We start from the raw sequence: 19,810 nt of genomic DNA, 5'->3' as shown, positions 1-19,810 counted from the left end.
GCAAGCCTCCCCATTTTCCTCCAAACATAACAATGGTCATTATGGCCAAACAGTTCTATTTTTGTTTCATCAGACCAGAGGACATTTCTCCAAAAAGTAAGATCTTTGTCCCCATGTGCAGTTGCAAACCGTAGTCTGGCTTTTTTTATGGCGGTTTTTGAGCAGTGGCTTCTTCCTTGCTGTCAATATAGGACTTGTTTTACTGTGGATATAGATAGTTTTGTACCCATTTCCTCCAGCATCTTCACAAGGTCCTTTGCTGTTGTTCTGAGATTGATTTACACTTTTCGCACCAAAGTACTTCATCTCTAGGAAACAGAACGCGTCTCCTTCCTGAGTGGTATGACGGCTGCGTGGTCCCATGGTGTTTATACTTGCGTACTATTGTTTGTACAGATGAACATGGTACCTTCAGGTGTTTGGAAATTGCTCCCAAGGATGAACCAGACTTGTGGAGGTCCACAAATGGTTTTCTGAGGTCTTGGCTGATTTATTTTGATTTTACCATGATGTCAAGCAAAGAGACACTGTATTTGAAGGTAGGCCTTGAAATATATCCACAGGTACACCTCCAAGTGACTCAAATTATGTCAATTTGCCTATTAGAAGCTTCTAAAGCCATGACATCATTTTCTGGAATTTTCCAAGCTGTTTAAAGGCACAGTCAACTTAGTGTATGTTAACTTCTGACCCACTGGAATTGTGATACAGTGAGTTATAAGTGAAATAATCTGTCTGTAAACAATTGTTGGAAAAATTATTTGTGTCATGCACAAGGTAGATTTCGTAACCGACTTGCCAAAAGTAGTTTGTTAACAAGACATTTTTGGAGTGGTTGAAATACAAGTTTTAATGACTCCAATCTAAGTGTATGTAAACTTCCGACTTCAACTGTACCTGTCAGCAACAGGTGTGGCTGAAATAGCTAAATCCATTTATTTGAAGGGTTGTCCACATACCTTTGTATATATAGCGCATTTCTTAACACTTCTACATTAATGTGGATGCTACCATGATTATGGAAAATCCTGAATGAATCATGAATAATGATGAGTGAGAATGTCACAGATACATAAATACAGTATCATACCCCCATGACATGCTAACATCTCACCATTACAGTAACAGGGGAGGTAAGCATTTTTGGAGGGAGGGGTATGATATGTTGTGCATCTAAGTTCCTCACTCATAATTATTCACAATTCATTCAGGACTATCTGTAATCATGGTAGCATCCACATTAATGTAGAAGTGTTTAGAAACATATTATATTCTTATTTATAATAAAAGTGACTACAAGATGACATAATACATTATTTACCATTCATTTCTATTGGGCAAAAATCCTCTGAAATGTCTCATTGCAGAAAGACATGGCAACTTTCAAATCATCACGTTCTTGGATCCAAACAAGTAACGTATAAATGAATACAAATAGTATCTGTGGCATTGAAACAATCCAACACTAAAGTGTCTGAGTTACTTACTTGTATACTTAGAAACTGTCTTGCTCTGTCCTACAGTTGTGTTATCTCCAGCCACTGCAGTGACTGTGAAGAGGTACTGCACTCCAGCAGTGAGAGCAGTAACATTAAAAGAGGTTTCTGGGGTATTCTGACTGCCACTGGTATTGCCATCAGTCCATTCTACTCTGTAGAAGGATCTGTTTCCGAATGGTTCATTCCAGCCCAGAGACACAGATGATGTTGTGATTTCAGTGGACATGAGGTTTCTGATGATTGCGGGCTCTGTGTGTGCAAGAAAGGGGTTTGAGGAACAAAAGACAATAGAGTGTCTTCAAACATTGACATTGACTGACTTGTGCAATCCAGCACACATTGTGAGAGAGTTTGTGTAAATCTCGACCAAACAAATGTCACTCAACACGAGTCTTTGATAAAAATACCATCAAATAAACAAGAAGTCCTGAACAAAGATATGAAGCAAAACATGCAGTGTTTCCCCTCTATTCATTTAGCAAATTGTTGCCGCACTCCAAAAAATATGATACAATAAAATATATACAGTGAGCTCCAAAAGTATTGGGACAGTGACATATTTTCGTTTTGTTTTGGCTCTGTACTCCAACATTTTGAATGAGGTAAATTTGCAGACGAGTCAAATTTAATTTGAGGATATTTTCATCCATATCAGATGATCCGTTTAGAAATTACAGCACTTTTTGTACATAGACACCCCGCACCCTCATTTTAGTGGACCAAAATGTGTATTAAAGTAGTAAAATGCTAAATGTTTGGTCCCATATTCAGAGCACACAATGGCTGGAACAAGGTTGTGACTTTAAACATTTGTTGGATTCATTTACTATTTGTTTTGGTTGTGTTTCAGATTATTTTGTGCCTAATAGAAATGAATGATAATTAATTTATTACGTCATTTTGGAGTCACTTTTATTGTAACTAAGAATAGAATATACACGACATGACTAAAAGTAAGTGGACACCTGCTCGTCAAACATCTAATTCCAAAATCATGGGCATTAATATGGAGTTGACCCCCTTTGCTGCTATATCAGCCTCCACTCTTCTGAGAAGACTTTCCACTAGATCTTGGAACTTTGCTGTGGGCACTTTCTTCCAGTCAGCGACAAGAGCATTAGTGAGGTCAAGCACTGATGTTGGGCGATGAGGCCTGTCTAGCAGTTCGTGTTCCAATTTATCCCAAAGGTGTTCGATGGGGTTGAGGTCAGGCCAGTCAAATACTTCTACACCGATCTTTAAAAAATATTTCTGTATGGACCTCGCTTTGTACACAGGGGCTTTGTCATGCTGAAACAGGAAAGGGCCTTCCCCAATCTGTTGCGACGAAGTTGGCAGCACAGAACCATCTATAATGTCATTGTATACTGTAGTGTTGAGATTTCCCTTCACTGGAACTAAGGGGCCTGGCCCGAACAATGAAAAACAGCCCCAGACCATTATTCCTCCTCCACCAAACTTTAGAGTTGGCACTATGCATTGGGGCAGGTAGCGTTCTCCTGGCATACTCCAAAACTATATTTGTCCGTCGGACTGCCAGATGCTGAAGCGTGATTCATCACTCCAGAGAACATGTTTCCACTGCTCCAGAGTCCAATGGCGGCAAGCTTTACTCCACTCCAGCAGACGCTTGGCATTGTGCATGGTTATCTTAGGCTATCTTGGGTTATCTTGTGTGCACTACCACTTGGCGGCTGAGTCGTTGTTGCTCTTAGGCGTTTCCACTTTACAATAACAGCATCTACAATTGACCCGGGGCAGGTCTCTCAGGGAAGGCATTTGACTAACTGATAAGTTGGAAAGGTGGCATCCTATGACGATGACACGTTGGAAGTCACTGAGCTCTTCAGCAAGGCCTTCCTACTGCCAATGTTGGTCTATGGCTGTGTGCTCGATTTTATATTCAGCTGAAGTTGGAAGTTTACATACATCTTAGCCAAATACATTTCAACTCAGTTTTTCACAATTCCTGACATTGAATCCTAGTAAAAATGCCCTGTCTTAGGTCAGTTAGGATCACCACTTCATTTTAAGAATGTGAAATGTCAGAATAATAGTAGAGAGAATTATTTATTTCAGCTTTTATTTCTTTCATCACATGCACAGTGGGTCAGACGTTTACATACACTCAATTAGTATTTGGTAGCATTGCCTTTAAATTGTTTAACTTGGGTGAAACATTTTGGGTACCTTCCACAAGCTTCCCACAGTAAGTTGGGTGGATATTGGCCCCTTCCTCTTGACAGAGCTGGTGTAACTGAGTCAGGTTTGCAGGCCTCCTTGCTCACACATGCTTTTTCAGTTCTGCACACACATTTTCTATGGGATTGAGGTCAGGGCTTTGTGATGGCCACTCCAATACCTTGACTTTGTTGTCCTTAAGCCATTTTGCCACAACTTTGCAAGTGTGCTTGGGGTCATTGTCCATTTAAATTCCTGACTGACGTCTTGAGATGTTGCTTCATTATATCCACATAATTTTCCTACCTCATGATGCCATCTATTTTGTGAAGTGCACCAGTCCCTCCTGCAGCAAAGCACTCCCACAACATGATGCTGCCACCCCCGTGCTTCACGGTTGGGGTGTTCTTTGGCTTGCAAGCCTCCCCCATTTTCCTCCAAACATAACAATGGTCATTATGGCCAAACAGTTCTATTTTTGTTTCATCAGACCAGAGGACATTTCTCCAAAAAGTAAGATCTTTGTCCCCATGTGCAGTTGCAAACCATAGTCTGGCTTTTTTTATGGCGGTTTTTGAGCAGTGGCTTCTTCCTTGCTGTCAATATAGGACTTGTTTTACTGTGGATATAGATAGTTTTGTACCCATTTCCTCCAGCATCTTCACAAGGTCCTTTGCTGTTGTTCTGAGATTGATTTACACTTTTCGCACCAAAGTACTTCATCTCTAGGAAACAGAACGCGTCTCCTTCCTGAGTGGTATGACGGCTGCGTGGTCCCATGGTGTTTATACTTGCGTACTATTGTTTGTACAGATGAACATGGTACCTTCAGGTGTTTGGAAATTGCTCCCAAGGATGAACCAGACTTGTGGAGGTCCACAAATGGTTTTCTGAGGTCTTGGCTGATTTCTTTTGATTTTACCATGATGTCAAGCAAAGAGACACTGTATTTGAAGGTAGGCCTTGAAATATATCCACAGGTACACCTCCAAGTGACTCAAATTATGTCAATTTGCCTATTAGAAGCTTCTAAAGCCATGACATCATTTTCTGGAATTTTCCAAGCTGTTTAAAGGCACAGTCAACTTAGTGTATGTTAACTTCTGACCCACTGGAATTGTGATACAGTGAGTTATAAGTGAAATAATCTGTCTGTAAACAATTGTTGGAAAAATTATTTGTGTCATGCACAAGGTAGATTTCGTAACCGACTTGCCAAAAGTAGTTTGTTAACAAGACATTTTTGGAGTGGTTGAAATACAAGTTTTAATGACTCCAATCTAAGTGTATGTAAACTTCCGACTTCAACTGTACCTGTCAGCAACAGGTGTGGCTGAAATAGCTAAATCCATTTATTTGAAGGGTTGTCCACATACCTTTGTATATATAGCGCATTTCTTAACACTTCTACATTAATGTGGATGCTACCATGATTATGGAAAATCCTGAATGAATCATGAATAATGATGAGTGAGAATGTCACAGATACATAAATACAGTATCATACCCCCATGACATGCTAACATCTCACCATTACAGTAACAGGGGAGGTAAGCATTTTTGGAGGGAGGGGTATGATATGTTGTGCATCTAAGTTCCTCACTCATAATTATTCACAATTCATTCAGGACTATCTGTAATCATGGTAGCATCCACATTAATGTAGAAGTGTTTAGAAACATATTATATTCTTATTTATATAATAAAAGTGACTACAAGATGACATAATACATTATTTACCATTCATTTCTATTGGGCAAAAATCCTCTGAAATGTCTCATTGCAGAAAGACATGGCAACTTTCAAATCATCACGTTCTTGGATCCAAACAAGTAACGTATAAATGAATACAAATAGTATCTGTGGCATTGAAACAATCCAACACTAAAGTGTCTGAGTTACTTACTTGTATACTTAGAAACTGTCTTGCTCTGTCCTACAGTTGTGTTATCTCCAGCCACTGCAGTGACTGTGAAGAGGTACTGCACTCCAGCAGTGAGAGCAGTAACATTAAAAGAGGTTTCTGGGGTATTCTGACTGCCAATGGTATTGCCATCAGTCCATTCTACTCTGTAGAAGGATCTGTTTCCAAATGGTTCATTCCAGCCCAGAGACACAGATGATGTTGTGATTTCAGTGGACATGAGGTTTCTGATGATTGCGGGCTCTGTGTGTGCAAGAAAGGGGGTTTGAGGAACAAAAGACAATAGAGTGTCTTCAAACATTGACATTGACTGACTTGTGCAATCCAGCACACATTGTGAGAGAGTTTGTGTAAATCTCGACCAAACAAATGTCACTCAACACGAGTCTTTGATAAAAATACCATCAAATAAACAAGAAGTCCTGAACAAAGATATGAAGCAAAACATGCAGTGTTTCCCTCTATTCATTTAGCAAATTGTTGCCGCACTCCAAAAAATATGATACAATAAAATATATACAGTGAGCTCCAAAAGTATTGGGACAGTGACATATTTTCGTTTTGTTTTGGCTCTGTACTCCAACATTTTGAATGAGGTAAATTTGCAGACGAGTCAAATTTAATTTGAGGATATTTTCATCCATATCAGATGATCCGTTTAGAAATTACAGCACTTTTTTGTACATAGACACCCCGCACCCTCATTTTAGTGGACCAAAATGTGTATTAAAGTAGTAAAATGCTAAATGTTTGGTCCCATATTCAGAGCACACAATGGCTAGAACAAGGTTGTGACTTTAAACATTTGTTGGATGCATTTACTATTTGTTTTGGTTGTGTTTCAGATTATTTTGTGCCTAATAGAAATGAATGATAATTAATGTATTACGTCATTTTGGAGTCACTTTTATTGTAACTAAGAATAGAATATACACGACATGACCAAAAGTAAGTGGACACCTGCTCGTCAAACATCTAATTCCAAAATCATGGGCATTAATATGGAGTTGACCCCCCCCTTTGCTGCTATATCAGCCTCCACTCTTCTGAGAAGACTTTCCACTAGATCTTGGAACTTTGCTGTGGGCACTTTCTTCCAGTCAGCGACAAGAGCATTAGTGAGGTCAAGCACTGATGTTGGGCGATGAGGCCTGTCTAGCAGTTCGTGTTCCAATTTATCCCAAAGGTGTTCGATGGGGTTGAGGTCAGGCCAGTCAAATACTTCTACACCGATCTTGAAAAAATATTTCTGTATGGACCTCGCTTTGTACACAGGGGCTTTGTCATGCTGAAACAGGAAAGGGCCTTCCCCAATCTGTTGCGACGAAGTTGGCAGCACAGAACCATCTATAATGTCATTGTATACTGTAGTGTTGAGATTTCCCTTCACTGGAACTAAGGGGCCTGGCCCGAACAATGAAAAACAGCCCCAGACCATTATTCCTCCTCCACCAAACTTTAGAGTTGGCACTATGCATTGGGGCAGGTAGCGTTCTCCTGGCATACTCCAAAACTATATTTGTCCGTCGGACTGCCAGATGCTGAAGCGTGATTCATCACTCCAGAGAACATGTTTCCACTGCTCCAGAGTCCAATGGCGGCGAGCTTTACTCCACTCCAGCAGACGCTTGGCATTGTGCATGGTTATCTTAGGCTATCTTGGGTTATCTTGTGTGCACTACCACTTGGCGGCTGAGTCGTTGTTGCTCTTAGGCGTTTCCACTTTACAATAACAGCATCTACAATTGACCCGGGGCAGGTCTCTCAGGGAAGGCATTTGACTAACTGATAAGTTGGAAAGGTGGCATCCTATGACGATGACACGTTGGAAGTCACTGAGCTCTTCAGCAAGGCCTTCCTACTGCCAATGTTGGTCTATGGCTGTGTGCTCGATTTTATATTCAGCTGAAGTTGGAAGTTTACATACATCTTAGCCAAATACATTTCAACTCAGTTTTTCACAATTCCTGACATTGAATCCTAGTAAAAATGCCCTGTCTTAGGTCAGTTAGGATCACCACTTCATTTTAAGAATGTGAAATGTCAGAATAATAGTAGAGAGAATTATTTATTTCAGCTTTTATTTCTTTCATCACATGCACAGTGGGTCAGACGTTTACATACACTCAATTAGTATTTGGTAGCATTGCCTTTAAATTGTTTAACTTGGGTGAAACATTTTGGGTACCTTCCACAAGCTTCCCACAGTAAGTTGGGTGGATATTGGCCCCTTCCTCTTGACAGAGCTGGTGTAACTGAGTCAGGTTTGCAGGCCTCCTTGCTCACACATGCTTTTTCAGTTCTGCACACACATTTTCTATGGGATTGAGGTCAGGGCTTTGTGATGGCCACTCCAATACCTTGACTTTGTTGTCCTTAAGCCATTTTGCCACAACTTTGCAAGTGTGCTTGGGGTCATTGTCCATTTAAATTCCTGACTGACGTCTTGAGATGTTGCTTCATTATATCCACATAATTTTCCTACCTCATGATGCCATCTATTTTGTGAAGTGCACCAGTCCCTCCTGCAGCAAAGCACTCCCACAACATGATGCTGCCACCCCGTGCTTCACGGTTGGGGTGTTCTTTGGCTTGCAAGCCTCCCCCATTTTCCTCCAAACATAACAATGGTCATTATGGCCAAACAGTTCTATTTTTGTTTCATCAGACCAGAGGACATTTCTCCAAAAAGTAAGATCTTTGTCCCCATGTGCAGTTGCAAACCATAGTCTGGCTTTTTTTAATGGCGGTTTTTGAGCAGTGGCTTCTTCCTTGCTGTCAATATAGGACTTGTTTTACTGTGGATATAGATAGTTTTGTACCCATTTCCTCCAGCATCTTCACAAGGTCCTTTGCTGTTGTTCTGAGATTGATTTACACTTTTCGCACCAAAGTACTTCATCTCTAGGAAACAGAACGCGTCTCCTTCCTGAGTGGTATGACGGCTGCGTGGTCCCATGGTGTTTATACTTGCGTACTATTGTTTGTACAGATGAACATGGTACCTTCAGGTGTTTGGAAATTGCTCCCAAGGATGAACCAGACTTGTGGAGGTCCACAAATGGTTTTCTGAGGTCTTGGCTGATTTCTTTTGATTTTACCATGATGTCAAGCAAAGAGACACTGTATTTGAAGGTAGGCCTTGAAATATATCCACAGGTACACCTCCAAGTGACTCAAATTATGTCAATTTGCCTATTAGAAGCTTCTAAAGCCATGACATCATTTTCTGGAATTTTCCAAGCTGTTTAAAGGCACAGTCAACTTAGTGTATGTTAACTTCTGACCCACTGGAATTGTGATACAGTGAGTTATAAGTGAAATAATCTGTCTGTAAACAATTGTTGGAAAAATTATTTGTGTCATGCACAAGGTAGATTTCATAACCGACTTGCCAAAAGTAGTTTGTTAACAAGACATTTTTGGAGTGGTTGAAATACAAGTTTTAATGACTCCAATCTAAGTGTATGTAAACTTCCGACTTCAACTGTACCTGTCAGCAACAGGTGTGGCTGAAATAGCTAAATCCATTTATTTGAAGGGTTGTCCACATACCTTTGTATATATAGCGTATTTCTTAACACTTCTACATTAATGTGGATGCTACCATGATTATGGAAAATCCTGAATGAATCATGAATAATGATGAGTGAGAATGTCACAGATACATAAATACAGTATCATACCCCCATGACATGCTAACATCTCACCATTACAGTAACAGGGGAGGTAAGCATTTTTGGAGGGAGGGGTATGATATGTTGTGCATCTAAGTTCCTCACTCATAATTATTCACAATTCATTCAGGACTATCTGTAATCATGGTAGCATCCACATTAATGTAGAAGTGTTTAGAAACATATTATATTCTTATTTATAATAAAAGTGACTACAAGATGACATAATACATTATTTACCATTCATTTCTATTGGGCAAAAATCCTCTGAAATGTCTCATTGCAGAAAGACATGGCAACTTTCAAATCATCACGTTCTTGGATCCAAACAAGTAACGTATAAATGAATACAAATAGTATCTGTGGCATTGAAACAATCCAACACTAAAGTATCTGAGTTACTTACTTGTATACTTAGAAACTGTCTTGCTCTGTCCTACAGTTGTGTTATCTCCAGCCACTGCAGTGACTGTGAAGAGGTACTGCACTCCAGCAGTGAGAGCAGTAACATTAAAAGAGGTTTCTGGGGTATTCTGACTGCCACTGGTATTGCCACCAGTCCATTCTACTCTGTAGAAGGAGCTGTTTCCCAATGGTTCAGTCCAGCTCAGAGACACAGATGATGTTGTGATTTCAGAGGCTGTAAGGTTCCTGATGACTTCAGGCTCTGTGCGTGCAAGAGAGGTGGGTGGGGGAGAGAGAATACATATTTCTGGAATTACTACAGAAGTAGGTGTTGTGAGTAAGAGCCATGAACATAAACATACGGTAGGAAGACATGAAGGAGGTGCCATAAAGATTTAGTAGAAAGAAGACAACAGTTTCAAAAACCACAGTTGTTTAAGGAGATATTGTCAGGATCAACATTGAAAGTTATTTTCAGTCCAGGATAAGACTTAATCATGGTCAAAACCAGCTCTTAGTGTAAATTACTCACTTGTTGTGCAGCAGCAGTTGAAGTTTTGGTTTTTATTCGGGACATTGACTGTAGTTAAGTTGGAGGGAACTGAGGCATTGCCAGTGCTCAAGCTGCAGTTGGAATCTACCTGATCAGTACTGTCTATGTGTGTTACAACACCTTTGAAATTAGTACAGGGCGTGCCTAAAATGGTAGGAGAGTTCAGGGTAGAGGGAAACAAAATCAGGACTTATTTGGATATTATATACCGTACATGTTTGAATAACATGTGCCTTGGTTATGTTTCTGCAACGTTAAAATTAAGTGTACTTTAAATTATGAATCAACTATCTAAATAATATATTTACTTCAGATTCAAAATTCTACAAGTGGAAAAGACTATACTTACATTGAGCTTCTGAGCACTGTAAGGAAGAAAAGGAGGACAGTTAGCAGTCATACCAGTAGAGGTCAGAATTGTCTCAGAAAAGCGTTGTCAGAACACTAGTTGTCTCGACAAGGCTTGGCCATCGAGGGCCACATAGTATCTGCCTTCATACATTTCACATTAGGATTCTGTGCAGTAATACACAAGACTCTTCTCTTGCTCTAATAGTCTCTACACAACTTTTCAAACATAGACTAAATATGCATCCTCATTTGAGCATGTTTAGCAGGTTTGAGAAAACACACACATAGAAGCACCCTTTGTCAGGAATCCAAAATCAGATAAAACATCAACAGCCATCTTCATAACTTGTTTATTTCGTAACATGTCAGTATAGCTACCGGTTCTCTAAGGCTATGGGTGGGAAGAACCTCTTCTCTCCAGTGTTATAGGAATGCAGGGACCTGTGGCTCAATCTCTGGCTCCTACATATTCCACAGCCTGAATAAACTCTTTCTATGTCCCCTTGGGACAGCCAGGTCACGACACACACTCTTGAGGGGTTCTTTATCAGGGGTGTGGGTGATATGTGTAACAATATAATTTTTTTGCACATCAGGAAGGGTTATTTACACTTCTGATGATTGTGAAAAACCATCATGTTCTTTCCCTTTCCACCATGGTTTCCTTTATTCCATGAAATGCTACACTGTTAAAAAGATCCTGTAATTGTACGATACACTACAGACTACTGGTTGCAGTGAAAGTACAATAAACAACAAGTTACTGAATTGTGTGTATTTATGCCAACCGTCAGTGGAAGTGTTGTACCAGTTTAAAGGGAATCTGTTGTATACTTTTAGCCAGTACTCCTGAAAGTAGCGCCCATGAGCCAAAAGTGGTCCCCCATCTTTCTCACTGTGCTGTTTTCAATCATTTTGTAGCTGTCACTCAAATGGTGAGGGTCTGAATCTCATTGGCTGGAACTCAAATTGATAGGTGGCTGGCCCGCATGGGGGGAAATGTAGGGAAAATCACGCAGCACAGCTTCCATAAAAAGTCACTTTCAAACTAGGGATTTTGTGGCTAATTGACAGTAATTCTGGTCATAGATTATGCATGGATGAACTGCACATTGACAAATTCCACCAAAAGCGGGGGGTTTAAAAAATACTAACTAGTCACCAAATGTAATGGAGCATGTCTTTAAGTGGTTGATTGTTATGTTGTCAAAGGTTGAGCACCTCTTTTCACACGGTCAGTTCTGACATATTTGCAAAGCATGTGACAATACAGACCTGCACTGTTAAGGGGTTACTGTACATTTCACGTTACCTTAATGGCAGTTAGTTGCCTGGAATCTGCGGTGAATTTTGTACTACCTAACTAGCAAGTAGATGTCACTAAATTAAAACGTCACAGTAACTTAACCATGATTCTACATCTACATTGCTTGCTGTTTGGCGTTTTAGGCTGGGTTTCTGTATAGCACTTTGTGACATCGACTAATGTAAATACATTTGGCTGAAATTTGATTTAATACCCAGTAACTGCTAGTAACTTATTTGCAATTAGCTGCCAATAACTTACTGTGCTTTAACTGAACTTTACTGATTACAAGATAAATCAAATTGTATTTATCACATGCTACGAATACAACAGGTGTTGTACCGTGAAATTGCTACAGTTCAAGAAAGAGTTAGAAAAGATTTAATAAATAAACTAAAGTAAAAATAGTAAAATCAAAAGTAACACAACCAAAACAATAAAGAGGCTATATACAAGGGGTACCGGTTCCTTAGTCAATGTGCGGGGGTACAGGTTAGTCAAGTTATTTTGTACATGTAGGTTGGGGTAATTTAGGGGGGGGCAGCAAGCTGACAGTAAATTATTGAAACATAAAATGCATGGGAACTAACTTCAATTAATTTACTGGAAACTGCACAGTAACCTCTTAACAGTGCCACTCCTGAATAAGACAAATTACGTGCTCAACCTCCATCAACATAATGATAAAAACACTGAAACGGGTACAACACTTCCACTAATGGTTGGAACAAATACAACTTATTTCAAACCATGCCCCCAAGTATGCTAATGTAGCGATGCCAGCACATTGCACGCATTACATTTCAAAGTACATTAATGATTGTACCTTGTATATATTGGGTAGACATTTGCACTATTATACTATATTTTGTGCACATGTACCCTTAAAGGTACTGACCAGTACCAGGTGAGTACCTAACAGTCTGTGCCATAGGCACATCTGAAGTATCCTATAGGTCATTATCAATAAATATCACAATAAGGTGCAGACCATTCGGTTTTCCTGCTGGAGTGATATTCATCTCTTAGATGGAATACAACTGAACTGTTGTCCTATCTGGGTGATGTTTTTTCGCCGGAATGATCTGAATCTAGGTGTGGCAGGCTTACAACGATGGCAAAAAACAACCTTTGAGAGTACGCTGACCCAGGTGTTAGAGGGGGTATGCAGCTTGAGGCTGAATGTTTGAAGGGGTACAGGACTATGAAAGGTTTGGGAACCACTGCTCTACAGGGACAAATCAAAGGGTTGTAGGTGGTATCTAAAATGGCATCCCCATAAGGACAAATGACACAATCCTTCAAACAGAGGGTTCTTCATGAGAGGGTTTTACATACAGTATAACCCAATTGGGTTCCAAAACAGCTGGGTTCCAAAACAGCTGGGTTCCAAAACAGCTGGGTTCCCCAACCGGCGGCCCGTGTGCTGAATTTGGCACGCAGGTGATTTAATTTGCTCCCACAGTTTCTGAGCCTATTTTTTTATGTATGTATTTACAGACTGTCAAAACACCAGCAAATCAGTTCCAAGTGACTTTAATTGTGTAAATCTGTTCCAAAGTTTTCCCACACATAATAGAGAGAGATATGTGATCGTATACAAATGTAATCAAGCTTAGAAATTATTATGTTTTGGTCAGATATTATATCTGATGGGCTTCTTGTGGTCAATTTGCAGTCTACAAATTATTTGTAATTATGTTCTGGCCCTCTGACCATTCTCTGAATAAAAAAACGGCTGAATCTAGTTCATGGACCCTGCCCTACAGGGACAAAACAAAAACAAAACCAGGGTTCCCTGTGAGATGGTCCTAAAAGATCTAAGGCTTCTACGTCGCACCCAAAAGGGTTCAAATGAAAGGGACAAATGACAGAATATCTAGTGATTCTAATCTTTTAACAATCTCAATCTCTACCCAGAGACCCAGTGGCATAGCAGGGAAGTCTTAGCTTGGTTGCTGGCAACCAAGCGGTTGTGATTTCATATCCCAAGTAAGGTTAACTCCCAAGTAATCAGAATACAGCAGCATACTGTCCCGTACAGAAATAATACCTGAAAATACAGTAACTTAATATTTACAGTGTAATGAAGAACCCTCTGGTTCGGGTAACCATACAAATGGTTATTCAAAAAACTGATAGAAAAAAGGTTGTCCACAGCAGCCCAAAAAAGGGTTCCCCTATGTGGAACAAATGAAGAACCACTTTTTGCTACTAACTAGCACCTTCTTTTGGAGAGTGTAGGTCATCTGTAGTCTCCAAGCCTGATACCACATTACCCACCCGTAGAACACCTTCCTAACATTGAGAGCAGGTGTTCGTAATGTTTTGTATACTCAGTGTATAAGACAGTCTAGTGACATACAGTGGTTCCTCCTTTAAAAGTTGCATCATACTGCAGCACCACTAGTGGGCTGCTGCAGCATTCTGTGGCACATTTATTATTTGTCAGCCATTTTTTCTGTTAATGTGAGTTAGTGCTAGTTTGACCACCAGAGGTCATCTTTGAGAAGCATTTGATAGTCTTCCATATGGGCATTACCAGAGAATATAAAATATTTTTTGTAATAACATAGTTTATGGGGTTCATTTTAAGAAATTAGGCATAATTCATTTGAGTAATCTTATGGTGTTTCTATTCTGAGAAAAATGAAAAATGAAACCCTCAGGCGCTGTACAACGTGACGGTCGGGAGTAGGCTACAGCATAAGAGGATTCTAAATTAATATCTAAGAGGCATAACATTTCCACACACTAATTGTAGTGTAACCAAACTTTCATTTGAGCGTACTTGCTCTTTGCCTTCTCAACTTTTCTACTGGAAGTTGATGCTGTGGCGATGCAACCTCTTGATAGCTAGTGTTACGGATACAGGTATCCTGTGTGTGTATTTTCTTTCCTTCTCCACTATTCACAGGTGTCGCCAATCAGTCACCAATCATCATTCCCCAATCAGTCATCAATCTGAAGACACACCTCCTCCTGTTTCCATTACCCAATCACATCCCCTTTCCATTGGTTTAAAAACCCAGTCAGTTGTTTTCACTAGAGCTTGATCTCTCTGTGCTTCAATCTCTCTGTGCTTCAATCTCTCTGTGCTTCAATCTCTCTGTGTCTCAATCTCTCTGTGTCTCAATCTCTCTGTGTCTCAATCTCTCGCTATATCAATCTCTCGCTATATCGCGTGCTCTTTGGACTGAGCTCTCTTTTGGTTGTTGTTCATACATTTCACATTTGTCTGGAATTATGTGTGCCTTTCCAAATCATGTCCAATCAATTGAATTTATCACAGTTGGACTCCAAGGTTTTGAAACATCTCAAGAATGAACAATTGTCACGTGTGCTCCCTCTCCGGCCTCTAGATCACCAGGCTGCTCGTTATGGCGCACACCTGTCACCATTGTTGCACACACCTGTCACCATCATTACGCGCACCTGCGCATCATCAGTATGACCTGAACTCCATCGCTGCTCGTTATGGCGCACAATGGTCACCATCAGTACGTGCGTCTTCAGACTCACACGGACTCCATCACTTCCCTGATTACCTTCCCTATATATGTCACTCCTTTTGGTTCCTTCCCCAGACTCCATCACTTCCCTGATTACCTTCCCTATATATGTCACTCCTTTTGGTTCCTTCCCCAGACTCCATCACTTCCCTGATTACCTTCCCTATATATGTAACTCCTTTTGGTTCCTTCCCCAGACGTCATTGTTTCTGTTTCATGTCTGTGTTCTGTTAGTGTTTCTTGTTCCGTTTATTGAAACACTCATTCCCTGAACTTGCTTCCCGACTCTCAGTGCACATCGTTACAACAATGGAAACAAGATGAACCTGAGCTCAATTTTGAGTCTCATAGCAAAGGGTCTGAATATTTATGTAAAAAAGGTATTGCAGGTTTTTTTAATATAAATTTGCAAACCTGTTTTTTCTTTGTCATCATGGGGTATTGTGTGTAGATTGAGGAAACTTTTAGTTTTAAAATAAGGCTGTAACGTAACGAAAAAGTGAAGTGGTCTGAATAGTGAAGTGAAGTGGTCTGAATAGTGAAGTGAAGTGGTCTGAATGCACTGCCTGTCCAGAGACCAGTGAGGTGTGTACCTTTCGATGCTATCAGGTGGTGCACGGCAGGGTTTTCCCCATTCTTACACCGCACAGGGAAATGGAACAGAAAAATAGTTCCCTTTATTGTATGATTAGCTGTTATAGAACCCATTCTCATACAATGCATATACTCAATACACACACACACACAGCTCTTTCCTACTTTCCTACTATTTTCTCTGTGCTCTGATGTATCATGGTAACTTGCCAGTTTCCTGGTCCAGACCAACACAATCTTAATGATTAGTCAAAACTAAACATTCCACCAACACAAACCACAGGCCTTGGCTGATGTCCTGCGGTCCACTCTGTTTACCAGATGGCTAAACATTAAACCCACATCACCGGCCCACTATACAAACCCTGTTCTCTCCCACACATCCACAGCTATGCAGTCCAGTAGATGAGGAGATTAATTTACTCCACTTAACATACTGGTTACTGTCTGGTTAGAAGAGTCCTACCCTTCATTACACCAGCCATAATAAGGGCAAACTTCACAACTTAGGTAACAACAATGATGAGCAAGTTGATTCAAATGTTGTAATATAAAAACCCGGACCCAGATCCAGATAAAAACCTGGACCCAGAGCAAAACCCAGACCCAGATCCAGATCAAAACCTGGCCCGAGAGCAAAACCCGGACAAAAACCAGGACCCAGATCCAGATCAAAACCTGGACCCAGAGCAAAACCCGGACCCAGATCCAGATCAAAACCTGGACCGAGAGCAAAACCCGGACAAAAACCGGGACCCAGATCCAGATCAAAACCTGGACCCAGAGCAAAACCCGGACCCAGATCCAGATCAAAACCTGGACCGAGAGCAAAACCCGGACAAAAACCGGGACCCAGATCCAGACCAAAACCCAGACCAAGAGCACAACCCGTACCCGGACCAGACCAAAACCTGGACTCAGAACAAGATCTAGACATTTCAGATCCAGACCTCCAGATAGCAGCACAGTCATTGAAACATTCAGTGGGGCAGGAAGATGTCCTCAGTCATCACCCCCCCCCCCCCCGCTAGTCTCTGGAGACCCTTCTCCCCTCCTTAGCCTTTCAATCGCTATTCATATCACCAACCCTGCCCTTCCTCTCCACTCCCTCCCTCCCTCCCGCCTGCCACCCCTCCCAGCCTTTTGCTCTATTCTCTCACCCCCCTCTGTTCTCCTATTCTTCCTGAAGGCCAGGGGCTCTGCACAGGGTGTGGGTTGGTGAGGTTAGGTTCTCTGATGTAATGAAGGTCTGGCAGTGCTCACATTGTGATAAAGTGAAGAGACCGAGACTTACTGGCATCTTGTAACTTGAAATACAACTATAGATGTTTTTCATAAACCGGCATTAACAATCTGTTACCCTGACATCACGTGTTTGATTCCAAAAAACATTTCCATTACTTATAAGGGAATTTGGAGGGTACAGTAGTCGAAATGGGACTTGAACCCACAACTGTGCGATTGTCAGTAAAAAACCTAAGACATTATGTCAAAAGTTCCAAACATCTCCAGGGGGTTGTTGAAATTATACTATGAATGTTATAAAAAAAATGTCCCGTTCACCAGATACTTGTGTATATTCATACATAAAAGGAGGAACTAATTCACTGTAGTTCTGCTCTCTGTGAATTGTTGCGTGACAACATAGACACCTGTGTTCCACGCCGTTGAGTGCATAATGTTGTCGCTTTTGGAGAACTGATATTATAGCCCTGTCAAAGCCAACAATCAGATGAAATTTGACATTAGAGGGGGCTTTTGGGGGCTCCTGAGTGGCGGAGCAGTCTAAGGCACTGCATCTTAGAGCTTGAGGCTTCAATACAGACACCCTGGTTTGAATCCAGGCTGTATCACAATCGGCCGTGATTGGGAGTCCATAGGGAAGCGCACAATTGGCCCAGCGTCATCCAGGTTTGGCCGGTGTAGGCCATCATTGTAAATAAGAAGTTGTTCTTAACTGACTTGCCTAGTTAAATTAAATGCAATTAAAGTGGCAGTACAGTCAGAAATGGGATTTTCCTGTTTTTTTAATGATTTTTGTGATATTTTATGATTGATATTGTGAAAATAATAATAATGGCCTTTCAGTGTAAGAGCTTTTTGAAGAAAGAAAATGTCTGGAATTTCAGCCTGTTCAGGTGGGATGGAGTTTCAGCCTGTTCAGGTGGGATGGAGTTTCAGCCTGTTCAGGTGGGATGGAGTTTCAGCCTGTTCAGGTGGGATGGAGTTTCAGCCTGTTCAGGTGGGATGGAGTTTCAGCCTGTTCAGGTGGGATGGAGTTTCAGCCTGTTCAGGTGGGATGGAGTTTCAGCCTGTTCAGGTGGGATGGAGTTTCAGCCTGTTCAGGTGGGATGGAGGTTTGGCCCACAGCATGACATCACAACTGGATCTGATTATTCTGACCAATGACCCACATGATCAGACTGAGCATTTCAATGGCAACATTGTGCTCAAGGAAATAAATTATACAACATTTTATTGAGTGGGGGCTTTAAGACAGTATAATAGCACTGGAATAATGTGTTTAATATCAATTCACTAGACCAGGCTTAATAACCATAGAATAATCTAAATCTATATTTAAAGATGTGGGTGTTTCCCAAGCCTTTAACAACCATGGAAGGATGTTTGCAGAACACAAGTCTGAATTAAGAGACATTAGAACGAGACATTTGTAACGGGTGACACACTTTTACGACTTGTCAAGTCAACTTGTGAAAATGTAATGCAGCACTTCAGCATCAGCAGATACAGTCCCTCTTCAGAGGAAGAGAATATGGTCGCCAATTATAGTAAGTTACTAGTGGTGGATCAACACACACAGACGAATGGTTCCTGGACTCTGAGAAAAACTGACAACAAGAACATGATTGTCGCTACTATGGCAACCTTATGTGTTGATATATTTATGTTTTATTGACCTCTGGGGATATGAGATCTGAGATCAACTGGCATGAGCTATTTGGGAGACACTAGCTACTGTACTAGGGCATAACAGTAGGCAAGAGTAAGAGCATTCTCCTGTTTACAATATCCTGGGAGCCTTATCATCATCCTTACCCCCGAGCACTACAGTACTCTACTGTCGCAGATCAACAGTCCCCCTGGGTCAGACTGACTGTTGATTCCTCTCCAGACAAACATTTTCCAAGGCCTGACTGCCCATAGGCCAAAAGTTAATGTCTTGACCCCCTAAGTTTTTCAGTACATGGTTTAGATACGTTTTCTGCAGTGTTTACATGCCGTAACAGATCCATTGGGAAGCTACAGTAAATTGTACCAAAAGTAGGTGAATTCGTTAAACATTATATAAGTTCTTTATCAGTACCAGGGAATTATGAATATAATTGTTGCTTGACCACAGCATTTTGCAGATAACAAGAACTGAGAAGCACTATTGTCCACTTGATTGTCTCATGTTACAGGAGCACTTTCAAATACAATTGTTTAAGATGCTGTGAAATTATAATACATTTCTCTCAGACTGTGCCTGTGACCTCCTGTATGGTGTATCTCTGCCCCTTGGCTCGGCCAGGCCGACTCAGAGAGAGGAAATAGCTGTGCTGAGCATTAAGTAAACATTACATCAACCCTGAGTGGGGCTGCTCTGCCCGCCCTGCCCGCCACCATCACTCCTACCCATTTGCTCTCTCTCTCTGCCTAGCTTCTGATAGACTTTCAGTTCCTTCCTTCATAATAACAGTCCCAGTTGAGAAACAATGAAGAAATCCCTTTCGAGACGTTTATTCAACGACCCAACCCACTCAACCTAGATAACAAGAAAGAAAGAACACAGAGGGAAATCCCA

The 19,810-nt window shown here is 40.9% G+C and overlaps 1 protein-coding gene across 8 annotated transcripts in view; it reads right to left on the bottom strand.

Moving 5' to 3' along the window:
- The window catches only part of LOC124037577 (receptor-type tyrosine-protein phosphatase eta-like), a 108,633-nt gene that overhangs the window by 58,676 nt on the left and 30,147 nt on the right, over window positions 1–19,810 (bottom strand). For 6 of the 8 annotated variants that reach the window (XR_006839213.1, XR_006839214.1, XM_046352413.1 and 3 more), the window contains exons 2-6: window positions 10,589–10,604; window positions 10,219–10,383; window positions 9,688–9,948; window positions 5,587–5,847; window positions 1,488–1,748 (exon numbers count right to left, since the gene is read on the bottom strand). Coding sequence is in view for 6 of the 8 variants with exons in the window: in XM_046352413.1 (XP_046208369.1) it covers window positions 1,488–1,748; window positions 5,587–5,847; window positions 9,688–9,948; window positions 10,219–10,383; window positions 10,589–10,604 (964 nt within the window). In the remaining 2 variants the exon portion in view is untranslated. The remainder of the gene's footprint in view (window positions 1–1,487; window positions 1,749–5,586; window positions 5,848–9,687; window positions 9,949–10,218; window positions 10,384–10,588; window positions 10,605–19,810) is intronic. The other 2 variants (XM_046352417.1, XM_046352418.1) reach the window with 1 other exon arrangement.

The sequence above is a fragment of the Oncorhynchus gorbuscha genome, linkage group LG06 (genome assembly GCF_021184085.1).
Source record: "Oncorhynchus gorbuscha isolate QuinsamMale2020 ecotype Even-year linkage group LG06, OgorEven_v1.0, whole genome shotgun sequence".
Taxonomy (NCBI): Eukaryota; Metazoa; Chordata; class Actinopteri; order Salmoniformes; family Salmonidae; genus Oncorhynchus; species Oncorhynchus gorbuscha.
This window is presented reverse-complemented; position numbering and strand designations above follow the sequence as displayed.